The sequence below is a fragment of the Camelus ferus genome, unplaced genomic scaffold, assembly GCF_009834535.1.
Source record: "Camelus ferus isolate YT-003-E unplaced genomic scaffold, BCGSAC_Cfer_1.0 contig1495, whole genome shotgun sequence".
Classification (NCBI taxonomy): domain Eukaryota; kingdom Metazoa; phylum Chordata; class Mammalia; order Artiodactyla; family Camelidae; genus Camelus; species Camelus ferus.
The window spans coordinates 1,517-29,103 of record NW_022587773.1 but is presented as its reverse complement, the minus strand read 5'-3'; the positions used below and the strand labels follow the sequence as shown (position 1 = coordinate 29,103).

Below are 27,587 nucleotides of genomic sequence, written 5' to 3'. Positions count from 1 at the left end.
ATTTGGTCACCATGCAGTGCTGCTCTAGAGGAAGCCCAGCCAAGAGCTAAAGGACATTATCAGAGAGGACTTCCTGGAAGAAATGGGCTCTACATTCAGTTGTGAGGACATAGTAAGTGTCAGCCAGGAGAAGGCATCAAGAAGGTGGCTCAGGTGACAGGAGCAGCCCGGGCAGAGGCCTGGAGGCTTGTGAGGTGGGAACTCGGGGAGTGTGCATTGTGTGGCCCAGGGTGGAGGGTGCCCCTGCTTGGGAGGACACTGGAGATGGCCTTGGGTGGAGGGCTTTGGATAAGTTTGGGTTTTACTAAAACTGACCCAGGAGGCAGTGAAGGGTGTCAGAAGGAAGTGACCCTCAGGAAAGGTACTTCTGGTTTTGCTTCTGATATTCTACAGAAAGAAGGGCCGGGATGGGCGAAAGCAGGTAAGTCACTCCCTTTGAGACCCACCCCGTCATTCATTTATTCATAACACTGCACACTTCTGAGTGTCTAGGGGAGAGTGGACCCACATTAATAAGCAAAATTTATTAGCATCTTGGGAGCTTAGTAGTGTCAGAAGTTGACTTAGCCTAGAATGTTCTAGGAACAGAGGAACAAAGTGCGGAGGTTGGAGGGAGGGAAGGCTTCCTTGAGAAATAGTCAAGATGAGCCTGGAGGCAAGTGGGAAGTAGGAGCAAGTCAGGGGTCCCCTGAGGTCACTGGGGACCTGGGTACTGAGGTGAGGCTGGGCGAGCATGGTCAGGGTCAGGGTCAGGGTCAGGTGTAGGGCTAGAACTCTACCAGTGAGCCTCTGAAGGGTTTGAAGTGGGGGTTGAGGTAATCAAATTTGTGCTTTGGGAAGGCTGCCCTGGCTCTGTGTGTGTGTGTGTGTGTAGCGGGGAAGAGGGGGAGGTTGCCACCAACTGGGGGGGTCATTAGAAGACCATTCACAGGCTGGGAGGCGACCAGTGGGAGAGGGTCATCGGGGTTGCTTGGGGACGGCAGGGGCAGTGTGGATGCCAGATTTTGTTATGGGGAGGGCTTGTTAGCGGGGCCGCCCTAGCGGCACCTTGTGGCTGGAAGAAAACAGATGGAGGTCGCCAGGTGGACTTTCCTCTTCTCTCCTTCCCTGCCTTGCCTGATGATCTTAGCTCAGCCAACATTTGGAACAGAAGAGCTAAGTTCTAGGGTAGCCCAGGACTTTGTTGAGCTCGTTCGAGTGAGATCTGATAGGACATAAGTTTGTGTTCACATCTGCATGTTCACTTAGCTAGAAACGTCCCATCTTTTGGATTTCCATAGGGGTTTTTATTCTTGATAAAGATTGCTTTCTTGGTGAGAGGAAATTTAATACAGCTGTTGTTTTTCTCAAAAAGAAATCATATCTTTTAAGAAATTTAATATTCAAAAGAATCGGAATATTTAAAAATGATAAAGTAAGGTTTTGGTGTAGTTTCCTTTGGTTTCTGAGTTAATGTGGAGTTAGAGCCTTTGCATTACTTAATAGCACATCCTTGTCAGTATTTAAAGAGATGTTAGTTGAGCGCCACAGGCCCCACCTCTCAAAGCATCGTTAAAGTTTGCTCTGAAATAGTGAAGTCATACAGTTCTTGTTTGCAGAAGCCAAACAGTTGGTTTATAATATGCAGCATAGCTCCCTTTATAAAATAAAAATAGGATCAACATTAAGAAAGTGGAAGATAATTGATTTTTTTTAAAGCTGAAACAAAAACTTTCTTGTTCTAATGTTGCAACTGGAAATTTTGAAAAGAAAAATCCTTCTGTAATATCATCTACGTGGAATACATATATACCTTCACGTTTGAAAAGTAACTGCACAGTGGTTTTTGAAGTCAGGAGAATTCCACCTCAGATACTGGCAGTGATTGTTGCTGGTTTTCAAAGGAAGAGCCTAAATTTGCCTTCTTAGCTTTTTTTTTTTTTTTTTTTTGTAGTGAGTGGGTTGAGTAGTGCTTTGCCAGTATGATTTTGGGGCAATTTGGGGGCAGATATCATGCACCAGCAGTGAGATATTTCCATGCATTTTACTTTCTTGACATCAACAGGGCACATGTTGGGCTTATACCTGCAGGCTGGGATGCTGCAGGACTCCCTAATCCATCACCATTATGTCCTGGAGCTGCTCCGGTCAATGAATGATTTTCTGTGGCTTGGAGGTAAGGTGGTCTGATGCAGATGACCAGATGTGTAAAGTGCTATTACTTGAAATAAGAGAAACCAAGAAACATGGCTCTAAAAATACAGGATGATGGAGGAGAACTGGCTGAGCTACTTGCAGTGGGGCATCTTCTCAGGTGACTCCCTCCCCGTGATTCCTGCCAATATCCGCCTCAACCCTGCATGGTAGTCCTGCCGAAGCAAGCATGCACTTTGCTCAGAAACTCACTGAATTTCCTTGTGCCTCTGTTTGTTGCCTTTTTTTTTTTTAAAGCACATCTTGCACTTTGTTTAATGCCATCCCTGCTAGTCACCTCTTACACTCATTCTTCTGGACCTCGTCCATACATAGCTGCTGAATGGATGAACAGAATGTAGTATCTCCATGTAGTGGAACATTATTCAGACGTAAGAGTGAATAAAAAAGAAAAAAAAAATAAAGGGGAAGATGAAAAAGGCCACCTGTTCTGGGAAGTCCACCCTGACTGCTCAACCCGCCCTTTTCCCTTTGAAACCCAACCCCTTATGCTCCACTCTACTCTTTTTGATAGTACTTACCACCTTCTAATAAACTTTAACGTTTTCAAAAAAAAAAAAAAAAAAAGAGAGAGATGCTGATACCACTTCAACATGGACGAGCCTTGATAACAGCATGTTAAGTGAAAGGAACCACAGACAGCCACATATTGTTGATTTCAGTGATCTGAAATGCTCAGAATAGGCACATGCAGAGGCAGAGAGCAGGTGATGGTTGCAAAGGGCTGGGTGGAGGGGTGTTAGGGAGTGACTCTTAGTGACAGGGGTGTTCTTCTGGGGTGATGGTGTTCTGGAAATAAATGGTGATGAGGGCTGCAAAACCGTGAGTGTGCAGAAGACTGCTGAGCGCTGTCTCTGGGAGTGCCTGTTGTTGGGGCCGCTTTATTTTGTTCTCACCCTGCGATGTGAAGTGTCATCTTCTGCTATGGCCTTTCTATTCCTGTGAGTGGTGAGGCTCAGAGACTTTGCAGAGTCATGTTTCTTTTTTCCCCCTTGCTGAGTGTAGGCAAAAAAGGTTTAAGCCTGAGAAAGTGCTCCATCTGCAGAAATGTCTTTCAGTTTTGCATGGTGTAAAAATCTTGAGAGCTTTTTAATCGTTGAGGACAGCCTGTGGGGGGAAACAGCCCGTGAAGCCTGGGTGAGACTGGGAAGAGCCGCGCTTCCATCCCTGACAGGGGTGGGGATTTCACCTCCGTTCAGGCAGTGAAGGGCCCAGACCCGTGAGCGGAGTTGACAATCGTGAATATTTACGTGTATCCGCTGCTTCATCTTGGATATTAATTTCAAGCTGAGTCAGTTTGTGGCGGCAGCCTCATCCTACATCAGGAATTTATAGTATCTGCTCTTTGAGGTGAAGACCAGGCAGACTTGATTATTTAACAGTCTCCCTTGAATTGATATCTCAGTGTGAGCTGGTGTTGAGATGAGTTAAGGCCGTGGGAACCAAGGCCACGATTGGAGCATTGAGATGAGTTATAGCCGTGGGACCCAAGGCCCCGATCAGAGCATGTTTGTAGTATGCAGTAAATAATTGCTCCACGCATGCGTCAATTATATAAGATTTAGAACAAAGAAAATAGAAGTACACATGCGCTAGAGATATTCTGTAAGCCTGATGAACAAAGAAACTCAGACCGCGCATGTGCTGACAGAAAACAGATAAAAGCAGGACAGGTGCATCATAGGGTGCACCTCCCTGTGGCAATAAAGTGTTGTTAGCCCCATGGTGTCCGGCTGAAGTCTGTCCAGCAGTATGGCAACTCCTTGTGCATTTTTTCGTTTGGGCCGCTCACCTCCTAGAACCCCACATCAGCCTCCCTCGGCTGACACTTGGCGTAGTTGGCAGGATGAGGTGAGTGCCCCTTCTGAACCCCCTGCCCCTGACTGGGGATGCTCTGGTGGATGCAAAGTGGCCCCCTACCTCTATATGATACCCGGTGGCAGCCTATTTGCTGACGTGGGCTCAACCTGAGGATTGGGACACAGTGGCGCCCCAGCCAGATGATGTTCGGAGGGCGTTGGAGCTGTTAGAAAATAATGTCCCATTAGCCCACAGAGAGGCAGCCGGGAGGGTGGCCTGGATGTTCTTATCTGTTTTACGGCATGCTAGCCAAGACATGAGAGATTTACAGATGCAAGAGGAGCTTAAGCAGAGACCCAGCACAGCAGAAAGATGTCTGCATGGTCCTAGCTCCGCCGCCTCTGAGAGCAGCTATGCCTATGTAATTCCGGTCCCACTGCCCCTGGGAGCATCCAGATGATGAGCTCCTTACAGCTCGAATAAAAGATTTGATTTTGGCTAATGGCCCAACGGGAACATTTGGGACTATGGCGGCGCTACTAACACCGTATGTAGACTGCCCCATTCATGAAGTAACTGAGGCTCTGGCTCGTCTGGGGGACATAGAGGTGCACCGAAAGGGGGTACATGCTGCCAAGACCCAAGATGAGTCCAAGATCCCCTCCTCCTGTGCAGTGACACAGAAAGGGAAGTCCACACCAAGGAGGAAAAAGGGGAATGCTCCAATTTTAGGAGGGCCCCAAAAGCTAGATCGCTGGCAGATATGGTGTGATTTACTGGCAGCTGGCCTGGACCATGTAAAATTAGATGGCCAGCCATTGGAGGTGCTGATGGCCTTATGGAAGAAATTACGGCCTGAGCAACAATATACTCCATTGCCAACCTCCCATCAGGCCCAAGAGGTGGCCTTTGCTGATTTCCTCCCAGACTAGGAGGAAGGCCAAGGTGTTCAGGACGTGGGGCACCCCGATGACCGGAGGCCACATGTTGAGCTGACTATTCACTGGTCCCCCATGAATAAACAGCGAGTGCTGGCACTAGTAGACACAGGAGCTGAAATTACATTGGTGCATGGAAATCCGGAGCGTTTTCAGGGACCATGGGTTGATATAGAAGGATATGGAAACAAGTAAATGTGTGTTAAACGAGTGACTCTGATTTTGGGCATTGGCCGTCTGTCCCCTGCTGCATATGAAGTGCATATATCCCCAGTAGCTGAATACATTTTGGGGATAGACATTTTGCAAGGATTGCAAATACAGACGACTCAAGGGGAATTTCGCCTGAGAGTCCATATGGTGAAAACTGTTATACGGGGGCATCCCTCATCATGCACCTTTGATTTTGCCACGGGCCACACGAGTGGTGAATGTCCGGCAATATCGATTGCCCGGAGGCCATGAGGAAATAGGACAGACTATTCTGAAGCTTGAGGAAGCCGGTATAATTCGGGCTACGCATAGCCCATATAACTCTCCAGCATGGCCGGTGCGGAAGCCAGACGGCTCCTGGAGGATGACAATGGACTATCGGGAACTGAATAAAGTCACTCCCCCCATGCATGCAGCTGTGCCGAATATAACAGATTTGATGGACCGACTGTCCCATGAACTGGGTACTTGTCACTATGTGGTTGACCTGGCTAATGCATTCTTCTCGATAGACATAGCCCCTGAGAGCCAAGAACAGTTTGCCTTCACCTGGGAAGGCAGACAATGGACATTTGTTGTGTTTCCGCAGGGATATCTGCACAGCCCTACACTGTGTCATGGCCTGGTGGCCCAGGACCTGGCTACCTGGAGAAAACCGGATACCGTTCGCTTGTTCCATTATATTGATGACATAATGCTAACCTCTGATTCTCTTTCAGATTTGGAAACCAGTGCCACAGTGCTGCGAGAAGCCCTGGTGGGCTGGGGGTGGGCCATGAACGAGGACAAAGTGCAAGGACCTGGATATTCTGTCAAATTCTTGGGTGTTGTCTGGTCGGGTAAGACAAAAATGCTGCCTGAAGCAGTAATAGACAAAATCCAGGCATATTCCCGTCCTGAAACAGTTAAACAGTTACAGACTTATTTGGGTCTTCTGGGATACTGGCGGGTTTTTATTCCTCATTTGGCCCAAATAGCCAAACCCCTGTATAAACTGATTAAAAAGGGAGAAATCTGGAACTGGTCTGATGAGACCGAATGTGCATTTGTTGAAACTAAGAGGGCAGTGGCCCAAGCGCAAGCACTGCACACTATAGATCCAGACATCCCTTTCTGGTTGACAGTCCATGTGGACAGTGATGGATATGGCTGGGGCTTATGGCAGAAACATGGGCAGTAGAAAGTGCCCATAGGATTCTGGTCTCAGTTGTGGAAAGGGGCTAAATGTCATTATTCTCTGATTGAGAAACAGTTGCTAGCGACTTATGCATCCTTGATTGCCACTGAACCCCTGACGGGGAGGCAAGAGGTCCAAGTGCAGACCACATACCCTATTGCAGGATGGGTACAGACATGGGCAAAGCAATCCCGATCAGGAACTGCCCAAACCCCAACTCTGACGAAGTGGGGTGCTTATTTGGAACAGAGAGCCCAGTACACCGCTAGCCCCTTGGCTGCAGAGTTGCAGCAGGTGTTAGGGCCTGTGAGATTTGTTGCGCCTGATGTACAGACCCTCCCACAACAAGGGGTGGACCCTGTCCCCAGTCCCTTTCGTGAAGGGAAAGGGCCACCCCCGGGAACTGCTTGGTATACGGATGGATCTTGTAAGGGCAGTCCGCCCACTTGGATTGCAGTAGAACTGCACCCTGCCACTGAAGCCTTCTGGTATGAGACCGGAGAAGGCCAATCCAGCCAATGGGCTGAGTTACGGGCAGTATGGCTGGTGTTGATGAATGAACCTAGCCCCTTGCAGATTTGTACAGATAGTTGGGCCGTATATCGAGGCCTTACATTGTGGATACCCCAATGGGCCCTGCAAGACTGGATGATTGGGCACCGGCCCCTGTGGGGACAACAGATGTGGAAATAGTTATGGGACAAAGGCCAAGAAGGCCACCATACTGTTTACCATGCACCAGGGCACCGCCCAGCCCTGGCACCGGGCAATGATGCTGCTGACGCGCTAGCCCAACTCCGTCCTGTACAAGCTATGGTCCCAGGACCCGATATAGGTCCGTGGCTCCATAAGAAACTTGGTCATGTTGGCTCATACACAATGAGGCAGGTAGCCGACCAGTGGGGCCTGCACCTGAGCCACAGTGAAGCCAAAGATGCCGTGTGGCAATGTCCATGGTGTGCTAAGCACCACCCACACCGGCAGCGATGGCCCCAACAGATGGGGAAGATTGAACGGGGAATTCAGCCATTGCAGGTATGGCAAACAGATTACGTAGGCCCCTTTGCTCTGAGTACGGGCTTGCGGTACCTGCTGACAGCGGTAGACACTGTTACTGGCCTAAGTTTTGCTCACCATGTGCCCCGAGCTACACAAGACTCTATTATTAGAGCACTGGAAGTTTTACGGGCCTTCTATGGGACTCCCTTAGAAATACAAAGTGATAGAGGGACCCCTTTCACTGCCCAACAGACCCAGGAATGGGCCAAGGAAAATGATATTAACTGGATATTGCATGTGCCTTACCATCCTCAAGCAGCAGGAATGATTGAACGGTACAATGGCCTATTAAAGGACAAACTGAGGGCTCTCAAACCACAAGGGCGAGGCTGGAACAATGTCTTGCCGCAGGCGGTACATCTTTTGAATGAACAACCTCGCCATACAGGTATGAGCCCACTGGAAAAGTTATTGCAAGGGACTATTCGGAGGCTCAGAATTGGGCCTATGCAGGATGCCTCCGATGTCTCATTAGTGGGGCATGCGTTAATATTACGCTCCCCCAGGGTGTTGAACTCAGGAAAACAGGACACCTGGACATGGAAGAATCAGGTCCAGACTGAAGGCCCCTGGCTAGCCCTTTTGGAACCATGGGGCAGTGGGCTAGAGAAAGCCCTGCAGGTAAACCCACGAGTGGGGGAATGGCCTTTTGACGTGCAGGTTACTCTAGGGAAAACAGGAGTGTCCCTACTTAAAGGAGCAGAAGCCCTACAGCTTTGGGCAATTCCACTGATAGCTCCTGAAGCTCTCCCAGAGTGTAACCAACCTAGTGTGGGCGGGTTGATGTGGTACCACCGCCCAGGGCGAACAGCCCTTCCTGCCACTGTACTCTCACAGGATGAGAAAATGGCTTGCATCCTCCCAGAAGGGAGAGATTTGCCAATCATAGTGTCCACCTCTGCTCTGTCCTTCCATCCAGGGTAACAGCAAATACCATGTTCTCCTGGGCACACACTTTCGCGTGAGTCCACAACGTCTCTCACTGTTGGGTCTGTACTGAAATTCCTGTAGACGCAGGAGATGGACTGCCATGGCACCTCCACCCCACGTCCAGAGCTAATTGGAGCACCTTGATTCGATGGAATGCCAACAGGGCAGCGAGATCGCCCTGGGACTTGCGGCGGAACACTATTGAAGAAATACTCTGACATGAGCGGGGCAATACCCCCCCCCCTAATTGGAAGGACTGTATGGAATGGGTGGGGATGGATGAATAATGTTCATGTGAAAGTGAGGAACTTAAGCCCCCTCTGTATTGAGCAGCGGTTTGAACACGAGTCTCCAAACTGCACAATGGGGTGGCTCCCAAAAGAGCTGTGTGCCAAAATTACTTATAATGTAAATGCCTCCACCTGGTGGGATGGACGACCTCTAATTGGCACAAAACCCACTGATTTCCTGCCACCAGGGTATCTGTGGGTATATGGCATCCACGGATGGTCTTATCTCCCAGGTAAATGGACAGGGCACTGTACTTGGGGGTAAAGCTTACTTGCCCGGACATATCCGGCCCACTTTGACAGAGCACCCCACAAATTGGGACCCACTGCACACCCGGTGGCACCGGGGGAAGCGTGCAGCTTGGTGGTTTTATCCCATGGCCCTGTTCCTGCCTGGTGCTGGGACCATCAGTGTTGAATTGCAGGTAGAAGCTTTAGCTCAGCACATATCAGCTGTACTGAATGTTACTAGAAGAGCTATAGAGGAATTGTTAGACGAGACTACCCAGATGCGAAAGGTAGTCTTACAAAATAGAATGGCATTAGATATTCTCACTGCAAGCCAGGGTGGCACATGTGCTATGTTACATATTGAATGTTGTATCTATATACCAGATCACCAGAAGGAAGTAGCTAAGGCACTGCATGAAATAGATCAGGAATTGGATCGCATAGATCATATAACTCAAGACCCCCTCAAGAATTGGTGGTCATCCTTGACGTCCTCCTGGAAATGGAGCCTAACTGTCCTGGCTATTGTTGCTGTCTGTGTATTGGTAGGATGCTGTACTCTATATTGTTGTTGTGGCCTTTGGGCACAATGCTCCGCCCTATGGGTTAGGGTTCCCACGACCTAGGGGGTGGAATGTGAGCTGGTGTTGAGATGAGTTAAGGCCGTGGGAACCAAGGCCACGATCGGAGCATTGAGATGAGTTATAGCCGTGGGACCCAAGGCCACGATCAGAGCATGTTTGTAGTATGCAGTAAATAATTGCTCCACGCATGCGTCAATTATATAAGATTTAGAACAAAGAAAATAGAAGTACGCATGTGCTAGAGATATTCTGTAAGCCTGATGAACAAAGAAACTCAGACCGCGCATGTGCTGACAGAAAACAGATAAAAGCAGGACAGGTGCATCATAGGGTGCACCTCCCTGTGGCAATAAAGTGTTGTTAACCCCATGGATTCTCCGGCTGAAGTCTGTCCAGCAGTATGGCAACTCCTCGTGCATTTTTTCGTTTGGGCCGCTCACCTCCTAGAACCCCACATCAGCCTCCCTCGGCTGACACTCAGATTCCTTTGTCAAAAGCAAAACAGCAGAAATACAGACGTCCTTTAATGCCGATGTGACCTGGAACGGGTTTAGTCTCAGTGCCTCACTGGCCTTATCTGCGGGTGGGGAAGATGATAACAGTGCTTCCCTCAGAGGGGCTGGGGAAGGGGGGAGTGAGAAGCACAAATGTAGGACTTACACGTGATGCTCATGAATGACCGAATTTAATGCTCTCAGCCTGGTGAGGCCTCAGGGGCAGAGATGTCAGAACAGAGCAGTCCTAGCCAGAGCTCGATCCGTGTTGGCAGCTGTTATGATCACTATCACCATTGAGGGTTATCAGGTAGTTTTAAGACTTGGTAATATGAATTCTTGAATAATGTTAAAAGACTAGACATCTCAGATCCAGTTTACATAGTTCTCAAGATTTCCTCTGAGAAATGGATGTTTTTTCCCCATCTTAAATCTGAGTTGAGTCCTCTAAAAAAATTCCGTATTCCTCCATCATTTTGCTTTAATTCTCCATTTCTTAAAAAAATTTTTTTAAATGAAATTACTGGGGACTGAACTGAGGGCCTCATGCATGCTAAGCACATACTCTCCCAAATGAGGTATAATCTCCCCCTGTTTTTTTTTAAACTTTACTTTCTTAATATTCAGAGGTTAGAGGCCTCTAATTCTTTTTCTGGAGACTCGTCCGTGAACCTGTAAATCTATAATTAATCGACAAATCTTGGTTTATTAAAAAAATCAATAGAATATTCTGCAATCCATCCAAAAGGAAATGCTCATTGACTTAAAATGTTTCTCCTTTATGGTGATTTCTACTTTTTGGTTTAGCTTAATTTATTAACAGCCATCCTCATCATCATAATGACCAAACTCGCTGTGAGTGGACACCTACCTAAGGCTAAAATGTTTTCCTCATGTTTTACTTCATAGCAGGTGTTTGAGGGTAGGTATCAGTGTCTCCTTTTTTGCAGCTGAGGGATTGAGAGATGGGCCAGCTTGTCCCAAATCACACGCAGCTGGTGGTGTCTAGCTCGGTGCTGGAATCCAGGCTGCACAGGATGCAATCTCAATTGCTCCTCTAATCAGCCTCCCATTGAGTGGTTTCCCGAACTCCTCTGAGTCCATAAATGACCGATTTTAGCTGATCTCAGCCTGATGAGGTCTTCAAAGGAGAGACACCAGTGAGAATGTGAGACAGAGTGGCATAAATTAAAATTGTACATTTTCACAAATGTTTTATTCTCAGGTAATGACTTAAAAAGGTATTTTTTTTTTTATTTTAGTGCTTTGTAAGCACTAAAACAAAACATTTAAAATAATTATTGTGCAAAAGAGAAGTGGGCTTTGAAAATCCAACCGGTGCTAATGATGTTATTGTTTTTCTCTAGGGGCGCTTATTGACTGAAAAATTTACAAAGACTGAATTGTTTTTATGTAGTCTTAGTATGGAAGAAAAGATTGTCAGTGAGTATTGTAAGTAAAATCCTTACTCTTTTCTTTCCTGATGATGAATATGTTAGTTGTTTTCATGGCTGAAATACATTTCGTTATTTGTGAAATTTGAGTAATATCGTTTACCTTGTCTGACTGTGAGAGTTAGACGCCTTGTATACAAAGCACCGTAGAGGTGCTTAATAAAAATGTGCTGTCACAATGACTGATACTTTAGAAGTATCAACTCTGAATACTAAAAAGTGTAGCTTATTTCTGATGCATATTCAGTATGTATATATATGATATATATGAATATGGCTTAAAATAACAAGGATTCAGTTTTTTTTTCCTTAGTGCAGTATGAAGTTTTAATGAAATCTGTATCATTCTTGTGAGACAGGGAATACTTAAATTGCCTTAAGCAGACGACCTTGAAGATTATTTACACAGAATGTGTAGTGTTAAAGCTCAGAATTCATGTTGCCGTGTAAACATCCACTCAGACTTTTAAATTCGTGGGATTCTGACCAGAAACATTAAGTTTAGAAAAATCCGCATTGATCATTTTCAGGGAATAAGCTTCTCTCATTTGTGATTAAAGAAACTTTTGATATTTTTTCTGCACTCTTAACAGGTTTTAAAATATCAACATTTTGATTTGACATGTCACATTTTTAATAGAGAGAATAAAGCTCAGGCTGTTTTAATATGTAAATAAATGTTTTTTTATTTCAACAAACTTGTATGATTTCCTGGCTCTTTGAGAAGTATTTTGCAAGATACTTTGATTACCTGCTGTTGGAAAAATACAGACGTGACTTTTATGAATATAGGCCTAGTACAGATCTGTTGGTTTTTGCTACAGTGCAAGACATGAGGCCTAGGAGAGCTTTGCTGCGGATTGCCAGGAGGACATATCCAAGGTCTCAGTCTCCCCTCCTGTAAAATGAAGTGGCTGGACTGGATTCTTTCCTCTTCTAAGATGAGTTTCCATGAGCCTGTGTCTTTTGTTTATATTCAGGAGTATTAGCAATATCAGATTAAATACTGACTACCCCTCCCTTCCCCCAAAGCAAAGTGCAGTATGTGGTACACAAGCTTTTAGTTACCTGATTCTCTTTTCTGATCTTACAGGCAATTTTTGTGTTGCATGTTTCCCGGGAACCTGGAAGGTATTTTTAGCCGTAGGTGGCGCTGTTGCACCTTCTTAGAGTCTTAATTTTCCTGTTTATAAAAGAAGGTTTAAAAAACATGATTTTATTTTGATTTCTTCGCTTAATGCTTCAGAATAGCACAATGTCCATTGTGTCTGTCTACCTGGAAAAATTATTCTGCTTATATCTTAGTTTTATTCTGTCATCTCGCTGTGAACATTTCAGACTTGCTGTGCAAACAATGGCAAAATCGGACTTTTCTTCCAGTGTTAGAAATCAGTGGGCCGGGATTTTATAAAAGAGCAAGAAGCGGCCTCTGGAGCAACTTAAAGCTAAAAAGTGTGTTGAGTTCCCTGAGAATTGACCCCGCCGATGTGTGTTAATTGGTGGGAGATGACTTGGTACATATACAAAGGGGTGTAGTTTTTTGACTTGGATTTGTGTGTACGTGCTGCCACTGAACCACGTGAGCCTGAGTCAGTTCGTTCTGAGTTTTTCCCTCGTCTGTGAGATGGGGACGCTCATATCTGCTTTGTAGAATTGTGTGAATTAGAAGTTATGTGAAGTGTTTACCACAGTGGGTATGTCAGGAGGGCTCATAAACTTTAGCTGCTGTTTTGTGTGAAGCATTCATTTGATGGTCTTTGGCAATTACTAAGAAACAGGAAAATAAGAAAAGCTGGTTTTATGACGAAAGATATTTGAGGAGGTTCCATAGTTCCTATACCCATAATTTAGCATCAGCAGAGTCAGAACTGTTACACAGTCGCCCTGAAACAATGTTAAGCCTCAGAATTTTTTGTTACTTCATATATGTTGGGGCCTAAGGGGATCCAATAATATACATATGTTGTCTCCAGCACCAACTGAGAGATGACACAAAAGAGTAGACAGGCGATAAATGTCTTATTTTTTACTGATGAAGCCAAGTTCTCCATGAACTTCAGGGCTGTGGGTAAATGAGTGTCGTGATACAGTGTCCCAGAAGTAGAGACTTACCCTGTCCCAGGTATCTCTGGGCCACAGCGAGCCTTCCCTTGAGAGGATCTGCCCCATCATGCACAGGGATGTCCTGCCATGGAGCGGAGCATCCAAGGTGCTTCCCAAGGGTGGCCAACCCTGGAGGGAAAGGAAGGGTTTCACATGCCCTGCTTGTCTCCCTGGAATCACACCTCACTCTGTTAGTGTGAGGAGGGCTAGCTGTGTGGCAAGGGGTCAGGGGTGTGAAGGGAGATGCACTCTCCATGGCCCAGAGGAGTGGGGAGGAGGCATCACCTCCCTCAGTTTAAAGACGTGGTGGGATGGAACAGAACGGTGCACCCCAAGATTTTATAAAAGGAGAAATAAGGATTTTCTTTGGGACTTAGACTAGCCAGGAAACACAGAAGATGATTAGAAGGGAGACTTGTAAACCACTGTAATATTAAGTTGACATTTGTTGAGCACCAAAAAAGTGCTACATTCTTTTCTGAGCGTTTTACAGAAATGTATCCTTCAATCTTCTCAACAAGCGAGTAAGAAAAGTTTGATTTTTATCCCAGCTTTACAGTGTGGAAATTGAGGCACACAGAGGGTAAGTTGGCCAAGGTCACAGAAATAGTAAGTGGTAGAGCTGGTATTTAAACCCTGGCTGTCTGGTTTTGAGGCTCACAGAGACGGGCTTTGGGTGTTTAGATGTATCTGCATCCCTGGATTTCTGTACATCTGTGCATCAGTTAGCCCAGAAAGGACAGAGAAAGGAGAGTCACACAGTTGCTCACAGTCGTGTCTCGGCCACTGTCCACGAAGAGTGCACCGTGATTAGCGTTGTTTTCCAGGCAGTAGATCTGTTGGTATAACAGAAATTCAGTCCATTGAATTAATCTAGAAATCCTTACTGCTCTGCTTCTGTCCACGCTTGCCATGTGACTGCCTGCCCGTGATTGGGCCATGGAGGAGAACATGTACTCATGGTTGAACTCTGATATTGCAGTCTGGTTCATAGTTTCACGTCTTCTGTTACATTAATAAGTTAAATTTCTGGTTTTCTTGCATCAGTGTCTCATGAGTTTGGTTAATGTGAAACCAGTCCATGGGAGCCCAGGGGTAATGACGGTATAATTTCTTAGCACGTTGTGGCACTTCTAGCAGTGCACACCTGACTGGAGGATGTTCGCGTTCCTCAATGATTTCTCCCAACTGCAGGGTCCTCTCCCATCCCTGGATGTGACGCTGGGAGCTCTCTGAGTAGGCCAGTCAGAGGCCAAGTCCACCAATCAGAAAATGATGAAGTACCTGGAAGTGGGTTTAATAGAAGTAAAGGGCTTCCAGGTAGTCCAATGGGCTGTTCGAGTAATTTAGTGAAAAGCTGTCCACTGTCTGTGGTTGAGCTGCTTCTTTGCTGTTGAAAAGTCTGGATTAGATGAAGGGATTTTAAAAAGCAGAAAGGAATGATTTCAGGTGGTATATCCACACCGGGGAGAATTGATGGATGACCGCCTGTGTGAGGCATAGACAGAGTCTTACAAACTTAATAAAACAGCTTTAAAAGCTCTGCCATCTGAGTGCACTTCATAAGGGGTCCAGATCATCACTGGTCTTGCTGAGAGGGCAAGTAACTGATGATGGCAGAAAGGACACGGAGGCATCTAAAAGGTCTCAGTCACGTTCCCTTTTTAAAGAATGTGGCACAGTGTAATATATTTGAGCTGGTTTTCCACTGAAAAATTTTTAGTGTTTTCTGGGACTCCCCAGTTCCCCAAGGTTCCATGCAGCTGGGTGTCCCCTCAGTGCAGCTCTGTCAGCTCTTGCCCTGGGCTGACGTGGTGTCACGGGGAGCAGGACGGTCAGCGTCCCCGGCTCCTCCGAGCTTCGTCTCCTCATCCTCAGTGCCGGGTTTCTCATCCGTGTCTACTTAGTAGGGTTGCTGAGAATCACACGTGATGGTTGTCAGGGGTGATTTGTGGTTGTCTCTGTGATTGGCATATAGTCAATATTTGATAGAAACACTTGTTTTTTTTATTCCAATTGTGGCTCCTAGATTGCAGTGGTTTTTAGTCTGCATTTTTTTATAACTTTACTCATTTTTAAATATGCACTTATTTTTATTTATTTTTTTGGAGGTACTGGGGACTGAAGCCAGGATATTTTGCATGCTAAGCAGGTGGCCTACAACTGAGTAACACCCACCCTCCTTGTCTGCACTTAAAAATAAATATTGCAATACACAAAAGAACTCTTAACACCATCATGGGACATAGTCTCTGTATAGGCATTTGAACATGTATACTATATCAAGAAGAATAAATGTTGTTGGGACAAACCTTTCTGAATCTGTTAATGTGCTTAAAAACGATCATAGCTAGTGATAAACACGAGACTTGGATCCAGTACTTCTTAGGGTCTGTTTTGCCATCATGGGAAATTACATTCTACAGAGAAGGCTAATTGGGTCTCTTTGATAATTGGATGGTTTAGCAGATGATCAAGGCTTTCAAAAGCTGACAGTTTTGTATTTTAAACTAACTACAAATTTATCTTCTAGAAGTTGGAAGTCCTAAGCTTGTGAAGTGCCCAGTAATCCAGGGGGAATATGTCTGTGTCTCTGTGAACGATTGTGTGTGTTATTTCAGGAATGTAGAAAGAAGTTCCATATAGACTTCTGATATATTACTCCTCTAGTTTAAGCTGTAGGCATATATTTACACAAATAAATTGATATTCTTTTGTCATTTGGCATATTGGTGGGAATAAGTTGTTCTCATACTTGTTTCAGAAGGGTTGGGGAGCATGAGCTTAGAAAACGGGAGGAGAAAGAGGCAGGGAGGCACTTCACACACTGCAGGATGTGAGAAACAGTAGCTTTTGTTTTCTCTTTTATTCTAAAGCAAACTGGCACTGAATCGTAACATACTATTACTCAGAATTGCTTTTCTAATCAGATACAAGTGCCTCAGATTTTTCAAGGCAACATGAATGATGAAATGTGTTTTAGCATTTATCTTTAAAAGTAGTTTTATTTTTCAAGGAAAAGGCTATAGCTTGTTCTTTCTTCCAGCGGTACATGAAGTTCTCATTGATCCAGGTACATGATCTATGTGCTTAGTTTCTTTGGGTTTTTTGTTTTTTTTTTAAGTGCTTGTTTCATTGTGGTGTGAATGAATGTTTAAAATTTCTGGATTTTGATCTTTACAACATGCTGATTTATCAGAACTGTTAAAAAACTGATTGTTCTTTGGTCCTTGTTTGGTGGGGCACCCTATTGATTACTGTTGTCTGTTAAAGAGAGAAATTCTTCCTCTAGCCTGCAGATCATTAAGTGAATGGTTTGCAGTGTGCCTTTAAATTTCCTTGAATGCATTGAACATGATTGTCCAGTGAATTTTGAATTGACTCATAATAATGACTTTGCTTTGTTTCTGTGGCTTTTGCTCCTCTCCACAAGAGTTTGAATTCTCTGTTGCATTTTGTATACGTGTTCTTAACAGGGGAAGAAATTTTGAATTTTTTACAGAGGTGGGTTTTCCTAACCCCTCTGAATGCCTTCTGTAATTGATACAACAAAAATCTGTTATTGCACTGCTTCATTATTTCATACACTAGTTTTTGGCTTAATCAGAAACAATGACAGAGTGATAATAAAAATAGGAAAACCTTCCTTCCTTTGAAGAATAGAAATCAGGTGGTCAGGCCCACCCATGCTTTACTCTCATGTCATTGTGTATCATGATTCGGAGATGGAGTTACTTCAGGTTTATAGATTTTTGTTTAAACATTTGTGTTGAATTCTTTCTCCAGGCTGATGTATCCTGTTGGGTATGTTGAAAGTGTAGAAGGGAAACAAATGCTTTTTTTTTTTTGGTTTCCGGAGGCCTGAGTTGCTGATGATAAAGAGTTGAGGGTGAGCTGAGGAAAAAATTGACACTCCCTATACTCCCAGCTGAAACTGATGAACAATGAAATCAATTAAGTGTATCGGTATTTGACCAATAGAATTCAGCGAGACCAAACTGGCTAGTTATGCCCAAAGAAAGTACTGAATTCACCTGCAGAATTAGTTGCTTTACCAAGAAGAAGCAGCTTAGAGCAATCAGAAAAATCAGTCCTATGATGAGATATAAAATGAATATAATACCTTTTATTTCTGAAACTTTTCTACGTTAAGTTGTGTAGAGCTAAAATTAAGTTTCAAGCACCAGGAGTTAAGAGTGTGGGTGGTTCTGTAGGATCGTTATTCAGGGATCTGCCTAGACCCTGCTAGAGTGGCTGAAGCTGGCAGGAAAAGGCCCAGAGCCAGGATTTGTCACCCAAGGGTGTCCTCCATAATGGTTCCATGTGGGAGCCCATGATTGGATTAACAAATTTAAACAGACCCCAGCCGCCTGTCAACTTTAAGGAGAAAAAAAAAAGCTTAGTAACTGCTTTGCAAGCAAGCGCCTGTGCATCCTCACTCCTGTCTTCTTGCCTTAAAAAGCAGAGACAATGTTTTGCTTGCATAGTTGAGGTTTTAGATAGCACTCTGCTCATTGCAAAGCAATGACCCAGGCCCTCAGCTATAAACGCTGGGCTTGTGTGCAGTTAGATAGTCTATTATCCCCAAAACAAGGACTTAGCTGGTCTGGTGGTCTGCTTTGTAATTCACATATCTAAAGAATGTATCTTATTCCCCTCAACCCATGACTTCCCTAAAGATACACTAAGACTTTGTACTCATGGTGGATTCTACAATCTCTTTCTCATCCCTTCTTTCCCCAAGTTCCTGCTTACTATCACACAACTGTTAATGACTTTTTCCTTTGATTATACACAATAAATATGGGAGCATTTGATAGGCTCGTGGAGTTGGCTCCCTACTCCCTATCGATTTCTGGGCTTTTTCCACAGAGTCTTGAGTAATCATTTACTGTAGGTAAGACTTCTGCAAGCCAGAACCCACAGTTCCAGGTGAGAAGGATGCAGGTTTATCTCTCCTACCCGAGGGAGAGAGAGTAGAGAATTGAGATCTGCTCCTTCATGGTCCCTTCCTGCCCCAGGGCAACTCCAGTTCACCTGCAGCCTTCTGGCCTCTGCTCACAGGGCCTCTGTCCCAGGACTGACTGCAGCCTTTTCTTCCCTGGTCAACATTTCCTGTGCCTTTTAGAAGTTGGTCTCTTCTCTGCAATACAACCCTGGCAGATGTGATGGTGGTCAGTGTGCTGGTGGGCAGTCACTTGGGGACTGCCAGGAACCATGCTGATTCTCCTGAGTCTCTCATTCGGGGTTACAGAACTGTCGAGCACCAGAGGAAAGCCCATTCACGTGAGGCCAGCACAGCATTGCGTCACTTTCATTTTATTTTTGAATTTTCAGTGGAGAAATTATTTGTAGCTAACTGTTCCAGAATTTCGGCCACCTGCTTTCCTCACCACCATTTCCTTGTTGGCTCTGGTGCTTGTTTTAAGAACCAGGTTTCTTCTCTGGTCATTTTTAGCAGCTGGGCTTGCCGAATCCTTGATCTTCATTTGAAGCAGAATGCTTCTTCGTGATGTCAAACTGATTTTCCTATTTCTGAATATTTCGTGTACACTCAGCAAGTGTTTCAAGTGAAATGCTCTTGTCCAATTTCAGTTTACCCACATTTGAAGATCTCCTGCTTTCATGCTGAGGGCAGTTTCTTCTTCCTGTAATAAAAGTTAGCAATTTGCATCTACTATTTGAAAGTACTGGCCCTAGGTGCTTTTGTCCTTAACAGTTTTAATACAATTCACCCATTAAAATGTACAGCGGTTTTTACTCTATGCCCATAATTGTGCATTGCAGTCAATCTTAGAACATTTTCATCCCACAACAGGAAGCCCCGTATGCACAAGCAGTCATTCCCATCTTCCCCATCCTCCCCCAGCCCCAGGCAGCCACTGTTCTCTCTCTGTGGATTTGCCTGTGTTGGACATTTCATGTAAAACGAGTCATTTCATGTAAATGGAACCGTCTATTGTGACTGACTTCTTTCACACTGAGTAACCTTTTAAATGTTTGTCCACGTTGTTGCCTGGGTCAGTACTCTATGCTTTGCTATTGCTGAATAATATTCCACTGCATGGCTGGGCCCCACTGTTTACCCATTCATTAGGTGATAGTCATTTGTGTTGTTTCTGCTTTTTGGCTGTGATGAGTAATGGCGCCGTGAATATTCCTGTAGGAGTTTTTATGTGGACATTTGTTTTCAGTTCTCTTACGTGTGTGCCCAGAGAGCAGAAAGGCTGGGTCATTCATAAACCAAATGTTCAAATCTCTGAGGACCTGCCAGGCTGTTTTCCAAAGTGGCCACACAGCGTTACATCCTCACCAGCAAGGGCTGCGAGCTCCGCTTCCTCTGTGTCCTCATTAGAGCTTGTTACTCTTTTTTTTATTATAACCTATTGTAGTGAGTGTGAAGCCGTTTCTCCTAGTGGTTTTGACTTGATTTCCATTACAGCTAATGATATTGAACATCGTTTGATTGTGCTTATTGGCCATTTGTATATTTTCTTTGAAAAATACATTTTCAGATCCTTTATTCACTTTTTAATTGAGTTCCCTTTTTATTGTTGAGTTATAGGAGTTTTTTTTTTTTTAATTTGAAGATAAAAATTCCTAATCAGATAAATGATTTGAAAAAATTTTCTCCTGTTGCTTTTTCACTTTCTGGATGGTGTCCTTTGAAGAAAAGTTTTACATTTTGATGAATTCCAATTTATCACTGTTTTCTTTGTTCCTTGTGTTTTGGGGTAATATTTATAATCTGAGGTATTTTATTTAAACCTTTATATATAAAATAACTTAATTCTTAGGACCGTTCTAGGAGACGGGTGCTGTTGTTGTCCCCAGTCTATGGATAGGAGACTGAGATGCAGAAAATTTCACTGACATATCAGTGTCAAAGCTACCCAGTGCTGTGGGAGTTCAGACCCTCATGTTTGTCCCAAGCATCTGTGCTCTTCACCACCATGCTCCACTCCTTCCTGGAATCGTTATGGAAAAAGTCTTTCCTTTTTTGATTTCTTGTTAGTTTGTTTTCTCATTGGGGACCTCAACTCCTCATTTTCCTTGCAGAGATCAGTGTAGGTTTATTTTAGGTCTCATGTAGGCAGAAGCATTGCTATCAGTTTACTTCTTTATTACTCACTTTCCAGTGATGATTGTTGCTAGTTGAACTAATCAAGTCATGCTTAACTCTTTCCTGCTCATGACACTAAAAAGAGAGTCATTACTTACAGAATGCTCAAAGAAGAAAGTACTTGAGTGATTTTATTTTTCTAACAAATCAAACCAATCAAATAAAAACCCCTGTGTTGGAATAGATTATAAGCCCTCCAGAATAGGGTCACTGTCATCCTTGTGTTTCATTTGTTTAGTCACAGTGTCTGGATAGTGCCTTGTTGTCCAGCAGTTTTGTTAGGATACGGTGCTCGTGAATCATTGTAAGGACAGAATTTTGACAACAGACTGTGTTGTTCATTTCACGAGGGAAAAGATCATATAGAAATACTGCTCAGATCTATTTTAAAATTAAGCTTGGAATTTTGAGAAGAGTTCAAGAAAGCATATAAAGATCTTTTTCACTAATTTTAGATCTATCTTAGACACATTATGTTTACATAGCAGAGTAACTTATCAACAAGATTTGACAAGAGTAGTGTATTATTGATTATTTGTTTTAGTTGAAATATTCTACCTGGGATAAAGTAATCAGTGCCCATAAATGAACATATATATATGTATTTCTATGCAACATGGGAGCAGACTTCATATGTTTCTGTATAATATATATGACTGTGTGTTTTAATCTGTCTGTCAGTGTTTTTATAGTTTTTCAGCAATGTTGTAGCCTTAGAATTCTTCTAAGAAAATCACCCCCTATTCTAGTGCAGTTTGTACTGTGTATCCTGTCTTATGCATGGGATTCCACTCTTCCCTCAGTGAGGAATTTCCTCTCCTACTGAGGTAGTAGCAGAGTTAAAGGAACTGTGATTTCTAGGACTTTGCTCTCCATGTGTTTGCAGTTGGCTGTCAATCACGATTTTCCCTTTCTTGAGTTTTCATTCTTCAATTAGAATTTTTGAAAATAACTATTAATATGTTGCATCAGGTCTCCCTAGAAACTTGATGTGTTTGTACTTTTCAGTTTTCAATTTATGAAAAATATAAATGCACTCTTGTTTTAAGTAGTCCTTTTTCACTAGATATTTGTTTACCTCTTTATAGTTAAAATATTATTTTCCCAATGAATGAATCTGTGTGCATGTTTTAAAAGATACCTTACTTTTTATTTTTCTTATTGTAACAGTTATTTTCATTGTAGAGAATTTAGAAAATAAGGATAAACACAATAATAACTTAAAAATGGCCTCTAAGCCTCACCTAGAGATACAGTTGTAAGGTTTGAAATTGAGAATTACAAGTCCTCTCACGTTGTTCTTTTTCAAGCACATTTTGGTTACTGAGACCCTCGAATTCCCATATGAATTGTAGCAGCAGCTAGTCAGTTTCTGCAGTGGAACCCGCTGGGATTGTGATCGAAACCACGTTGCATGTATGGATCGCTCTGGGGAGCACTGCCATTCCAAGAGCGCTGTCTTCTGATCCAGGAATGTGCGTGCTGTGTCTGTCCAGGTATTTAGGTCTTCTTTAATTTTTTTCAACAATGCTTTGAGTTTACAGAGCATTATTTTACTTTTTTTCTTTGCCTTTATACTGAGGACAAGTGTGCCAGGTACCGGGATCAGAAGTGTATTTGAGCCCCGCCACTTGCTGCCACCATGGACGCTGCACTCTTGCTTTGCCCTGTGTAAAATCTTGCACAAAATAGGACCTCAGTAACTCTCTCTTGAATGAATGATAATATGATTGTTGAATGATGCTTGAGAGTCCTTGTAATGATGTATTTTTCCCAGCCTTTCCCCTATTCATAATGATGCCCTTTCCCTTCCTTTCCTCCAGCCTGGTTTTCAGCCTGCCTGTGGCATTGATTTTCCCTGTCTGTAGACTCTTCTTTTCACTGGTTCACGATAATCTTACATGTGCACTGTGGAAACTTGCTAAATGACAAGAAAGAGCAAATCCATTGCATGCTAGTATTTTTAGAGTGTGTTATTCTTTTATCGATTGAAATTAAATCAGGCTGACCCCCTGAGCCCTCCCATGAGCTTTTTCCGCCTTCCTACAGGTGATACTGCTCTGGTTGCTGCATGTCCCTGCCCCCAGCCTTGGTTTTGGAGTTGAGTAAGTCACCATCAGTGGAGCACTCTCTTTAAAAGTTGAAGACAACATTTGCTCCTTCTCCCTGGTTGGGGACTTGGATGAGATGAGGTACCAGATAAAGAATGGAGCCCCACCTCATTCTGACCCCTGCTCTTTCCGTTCCTTTCTCCAGGGGAAAAGAGTACAATTCAACAGTATAAAGATTGATTGTGAGCTAATGAGATAGACAAGACAACCGAACATTTATTAAATATCCTTTCATGCCAGAAAAAAATGTATTATACACACAAAAAGCACACAGAGCACGTTAGTACCGTGGTTACAAACGTGGGTCCGAGTTCGAGTCCTGCTCTGGAGTGACCAGTCCTGTGAGATGGAGAAATGTTAGGTCAGCTTAGCCTCTCCCGGACTTGTTTCCTGTCCTGCAAAGACGGGCTCGCTAGGCGTCCCTCCCCCGTAGAGGTGCTGTGGGGTGTAAATGGCGCGCGTGGGCAGCCCGAGCACAGCTGCTCGTTCCTCGTAAGTGCAGGATAGAATGGATTTGCGGAGACGGCTTTATGGCCGCACCGTGTAGACTCTCAGTGCTCCAAAGGGAAGACTTGTGGTTTGGAGATGGGATTCTCACTTCGGTAAATACCCAATGATTGTGTTATTGGGCTCTTCTGATTTGAATCTATTCTTTGGAAAGTACATATTGTAGATATATTTTTTCAAGCATGCGTGCTTTTTTTCTTTTATTATTTACAGTTCTACTCTCTCATCTCTTGGTGTGACTTTTCATGGAATCCAGGAAACAGCCCTAAGCCACCTGCCTCTTCACACTTCTCCGTGGTGGTTTTCTTCCCTGACTAGAAGAGGGTTTTGCATAGGAAATTTTCTTTGTTCCCCTTTTCTTGCAGTCTCTCTCTCTGTCTGCCCATCTCTCACCTGTCCATCTGTCCATTTATCTACCCACTCATTCTTCTGACATGTTCCAAGAAGCACTTCAGGCAGCTTACAGAAGAACTAGATACCAAATAAACAGGTGAGAAAATGGGGCCAAGTTCAGACAGTGAGGCTAGGAAGTGAGCTTGTGTGACGGTTGCAGGCGTGAGACACACGCCTCTGCCCTGTGACTTATCAGATCGACAACAAGAGTGTGCCTGAGGCTCCCAGCAGACACAGGGAAATAGGGTTTGTGGGAGATGCTCACTGGCTGTGAAATAAATAAGTGGTTTAGGAGAAGCCCAGCCTTTCCAGCTCCTAAGGCTTAGGAGAATATTTTGAGTGTCTTCCAAAATCAGTGTATTTCATCTTTTATTTGTCAGAGTTCTACATATTTTTGGTTACATTCTAAACCTGGAAATTTCTACAAAACTCCTTCCCACATGAGTCCCATGGCTCAGGAATGGGGTGGTCCTGCTCATTGACGGTGTTTGGACAGAAACAGAAAATGACAGCCTCAAAGGAGCCTGGGATTTGTCAGTTATGTTTTGTCAGTGCTGTAGATTTCAGAGAATGTTTTCACAGTTTCTCTCCATCTGAGGCGGCAGTGTGCTCTCTTAGCAGCATCAGGAGCTCAGGGCCACGGGATGGTGAGTGCTGACTGCACTGCCGTCAAGGCATCTAAGGTAGTCACTGCAGGCGTGGTGCTTTTACATACGGCATTTCATGTTCTTTAATAGAAGGTTTCAACAGGGAGTTAATTGAGTTAATTAACATTTAATAAATATGATACTTTGTTGAAAAGACAGTTATAAGCAGAATATAAGCTGTGAAGATTTTAAGAACGGTTTCATTACTGAAATTTCAGTAGGGAAGATTCACAGTTTACCTTATTTATGCCTCTCTTTTAAAGTAACAAAGAAACAAGACAGAAAAAGCAGAGGATGATTTCTGTTCTTCCTCTCGGCTTGCAGGTGCCCTCACCTCCAGTGACATCCATCCAGACACCAGCACTGACACTGGCCGTGCTCAGAACTGCCTCAGCCCTGAAGACACAACTGACAAATAGAAGGGGGCCACGCCCTGTTACAGCAGGTGCTCTCACTTAGTGGGTCCTTATGTAACTGTGCGGTGTTAATCAGGATCGCCCGTTCTACATTACATGACTCTGCTGCGGTGTCTCCTAGTTACTTGTTTCTGTATGTACTCGTGTATTTTCTCCAATGTGTGGTACTACACATCTTAAAATGCTTTTTTCAGATGAAAAATAATGTGTATTTAATATAATAAGTCTGAAAAAAGGGGCAAAAGAGGCTATCCTTATCCCACTACTCAGAGATAATAATTAACACTTTAACATCTATTTTCTGTTCTTTTCATCAGTGTGTATCAACTCTCTCATAAAAACCAGTGAGCACTCTGTGCCTGTTTACTGTGTGGAGACCTCCATTTTCCATTTGGCTTTTTATATGTTTTTCTACAATATTCTAATTCCCCTGGCATGATTTTTAATGACCAGTATAGCATTCTGTCTTGTGGAGGCATTGTCCATTTTACTTCGGACTTAAATAAACTTTTAAATTCCAAGTATATTTAACTGAAATACTGAAAAGAGAACTGTGGTGGTACTGAAAGGCCCCTATATCCCTTCCCCTTTTTTCCTGAGGGCAAAACTGTTGACAATGTGGTGTATATATTTCATGACATTTATGCCTATGTATATACACATACATACATAGATACATACACGAATCTGAGAAATCTATGTATATGTGTGTGTATATATGCTTTATTGAAAAATAAGGCCATAATACATGTTTTATGCAGCTCGCTTTATTCACTCAGGGGTATAACATAGACGTCCTCCCACTCCATACTCACCCGGTCCTTTCAGATAGAGTGGAGGGGTCCCCTGATGTGCAGGTGTGTTCTCTTGTGCAAGGACACCTTTGGTGGGAGAGTGCTGTGGACAAGGCCCTGAACCATGCCGAAACGCCGGCCCCATCAGAGCCCACAGCTCGCCGTGATTTACCGCTTCATTGTATTGATGGTGGACACTTAAGTTTTCTCCATTTTCCACTGTCAGAAAAGATGTTTGACTGGCATCCTTCTTCTGTAAATATTCCTGTGATCTCGTATGAGTATTCCTTTAGTTAAGGCTTCTGGAAATTTAGTCCCTGGATGTGACATTTACATTCATCACAGGCTCTTTTCAAGTGACTCTAGAAATTCCATCTCCAGTGGGGAATGAAAAGATGTAGAATTACTTATGTAACCATTTCTCTATAGCAGGATTTGATTTCACTTCAGCTTTTCATCCCACCATTGTAAACAGTGCTGTGAAAATATCCTGATGAGTACATCTTTTTGAACTGATTTTTTTCTAAACGAAACGATTCCTAGAAGGGGAGTTCAGTCTGTGTGTACACACGTTTTTCAGAGTTTACATATCCATTGACATGTCGTCCTCCAAACACGTTGCTCACAGTTTGTTCTCTCACAGATGGACACTAGCTAGAACAACTTTTAAAAATATTTGCCAATATGATGAGCAAAAGTGCTTTTTCATTGTTTTAGTTTGCATTTGATGACCAATGAGGTATTCAGCATTTTTCACTTATTAGCCATCTGACTTTTAAAAAGTGAATGATCCCTTTTGTCCTTCGCACACAGTTAAGTGAGGGAGCTTCTTGTTGCTTTGTGACAGCTCTTTGTATGTTATGAACATTAACCCCTTGACTTCATCAATATGTATCACGCAGTTTTTACTTGTCATTTCTTGCCTTTCATTTTGTTCAGTAGGTTTACTTTTGTTGTGGCCCAAAATATACTTAAGATAGTAAATGTCTTCTTTTTGGGTTTTATTTTTGGTATTATTTTAGAAATACTTTCTTATAATGGTACAAATCTCTTCTGTAGGTTTTTTAATCTCTAAGATGGAGATGATAATAGTACTTGTTATAGTGAGGGGAAGTTGAATTAATATGAGCAAAGAGTTGTATTTGCTGTTATTAGTACTTTTAATATTTACATCACTATCTGTAATTTTTCTTGTGGTCATTATGACAGGAATAGAATTTGTTCTTTCCAGGTGATTCTCTGATTGTCCCAGGACAATTATTGAATTCATACTTTGCTCTTTGATTTGAAATCCCACATGTACAAAATACTTATGTACACTAAAGTCTCTTTTTGAGCTCATGGTTTATTTCTGTCAATCTTACTTTATTACTCCAGCACCATAACTTACATATTGTAAAAATTTATTTAATATCTGACAGTGTGATTTTTTTTTTGATTCTTTTCTTCCATCCCAATTTTTCTTGGCTAGTATTATGACTTTATTATTCCTGAAGAATTCTAAAATACTTTGTTCAAGTTAAAAAATAAAAACAGATAAGGGTTTTCATAGGATTTTTTAGTAAGTTTTGAATTATCTTTAACAGAACATTCATTTTACAAAGCTGCTTTCCTCCATGCAATATGTTGATGTCTCTACATTCACATCTCTTACTTTACCCCTCAGTATAGTCCTGTATTTTTCTCCATGTACAACATGGGCATTATTTTTGAGTTTAGCCCAGATTATTGTTTATGTTTTACTTAATTTTGTAAGTGAGAATTTTTTGCAATTATATTTTTTAACTCTTCAAACTGACACCTAGGAAGGCAGATTCGGATTGTCAATACTCACTTTGTAACTTGTCATTTAAAATTGTAAGTATTAAATACTTGTTCCAGAATCCTTTCTTTTCTGTTTTTCAAAATTTGTTTCCAAGATTATCAAAGTGGTCGTAGCTAAGTAGTATATTTGGGGAGACTGATGGAGAGAGGTAGTGTGGCTCATGTACAAACTGTGAGCATTTTCATGGCTGCCTTTAGGCTGGAGAGGCCTCCGAAGAAGCCCAGGTTAGACCAGGGATGGCTTTTTATGCACTTGAAAGCCAGCATTCCTGCCTTTGTGGAGAAGCCTGTTGGGCGTGACAGGTA

At 43.2% G+C, this 27,587-nt stretch overlaps 1 protein-coding gene and 1 long non-coding RNA gene across 8 annotated transcripts in view; one reads left to right on the top strand and one right to left on the bottom strand.

The window, feature by feature from the left end:
• The window catches only part of LOC116662473, a 52,208-nt gene extending 24,868 nt beyond the window's left edge, over window positions 1–27,340 (top strand). For 2 of the 7 annotated variants that reach the window (XM_032476184.1, XM_032476187.1), the window contains exons 2-3: window positions 2,045–2,155; window positions 5,864–9,661. In XM_032476184.1, the coding sequence (XP_032332075.1) occupies window positions 7,135–8,304 (1,170 nt within the window). In that variant the 5' untranslated portion in view covers window positions 2,045–2,155; window positions 5,864–7,134 and the 3' untranslated portion in view covers window positions 8,305–9,661. Of the gene's footprint in view, window positions 1–75; window positions 2,156–3,812; window positions 9,662–24,571 lie in introns of those variants that run through there. The other 5 variants (XM_032476185.1, XM_032476188.1, XM_032476190.1 and 2 more) reach the window with 4 other exon arrangements.
• On the bottom strand, window positions 12,697–16,537 carry LOC116662475. The gene is made up of 3 exons (XR_004318436.1): window positions 14,952–16,537; window positions 14,354–14,360; window positions 12,697–12,706 (listed from the first exon to the last, which is right to left on the bottom strand). It is a non-coding gene; the product is annotated as an uncharacterized LOC116662475 (long non-coding RNA).
• Window positions 27,341–27,587: the final 247 nt, after the last annotated feature.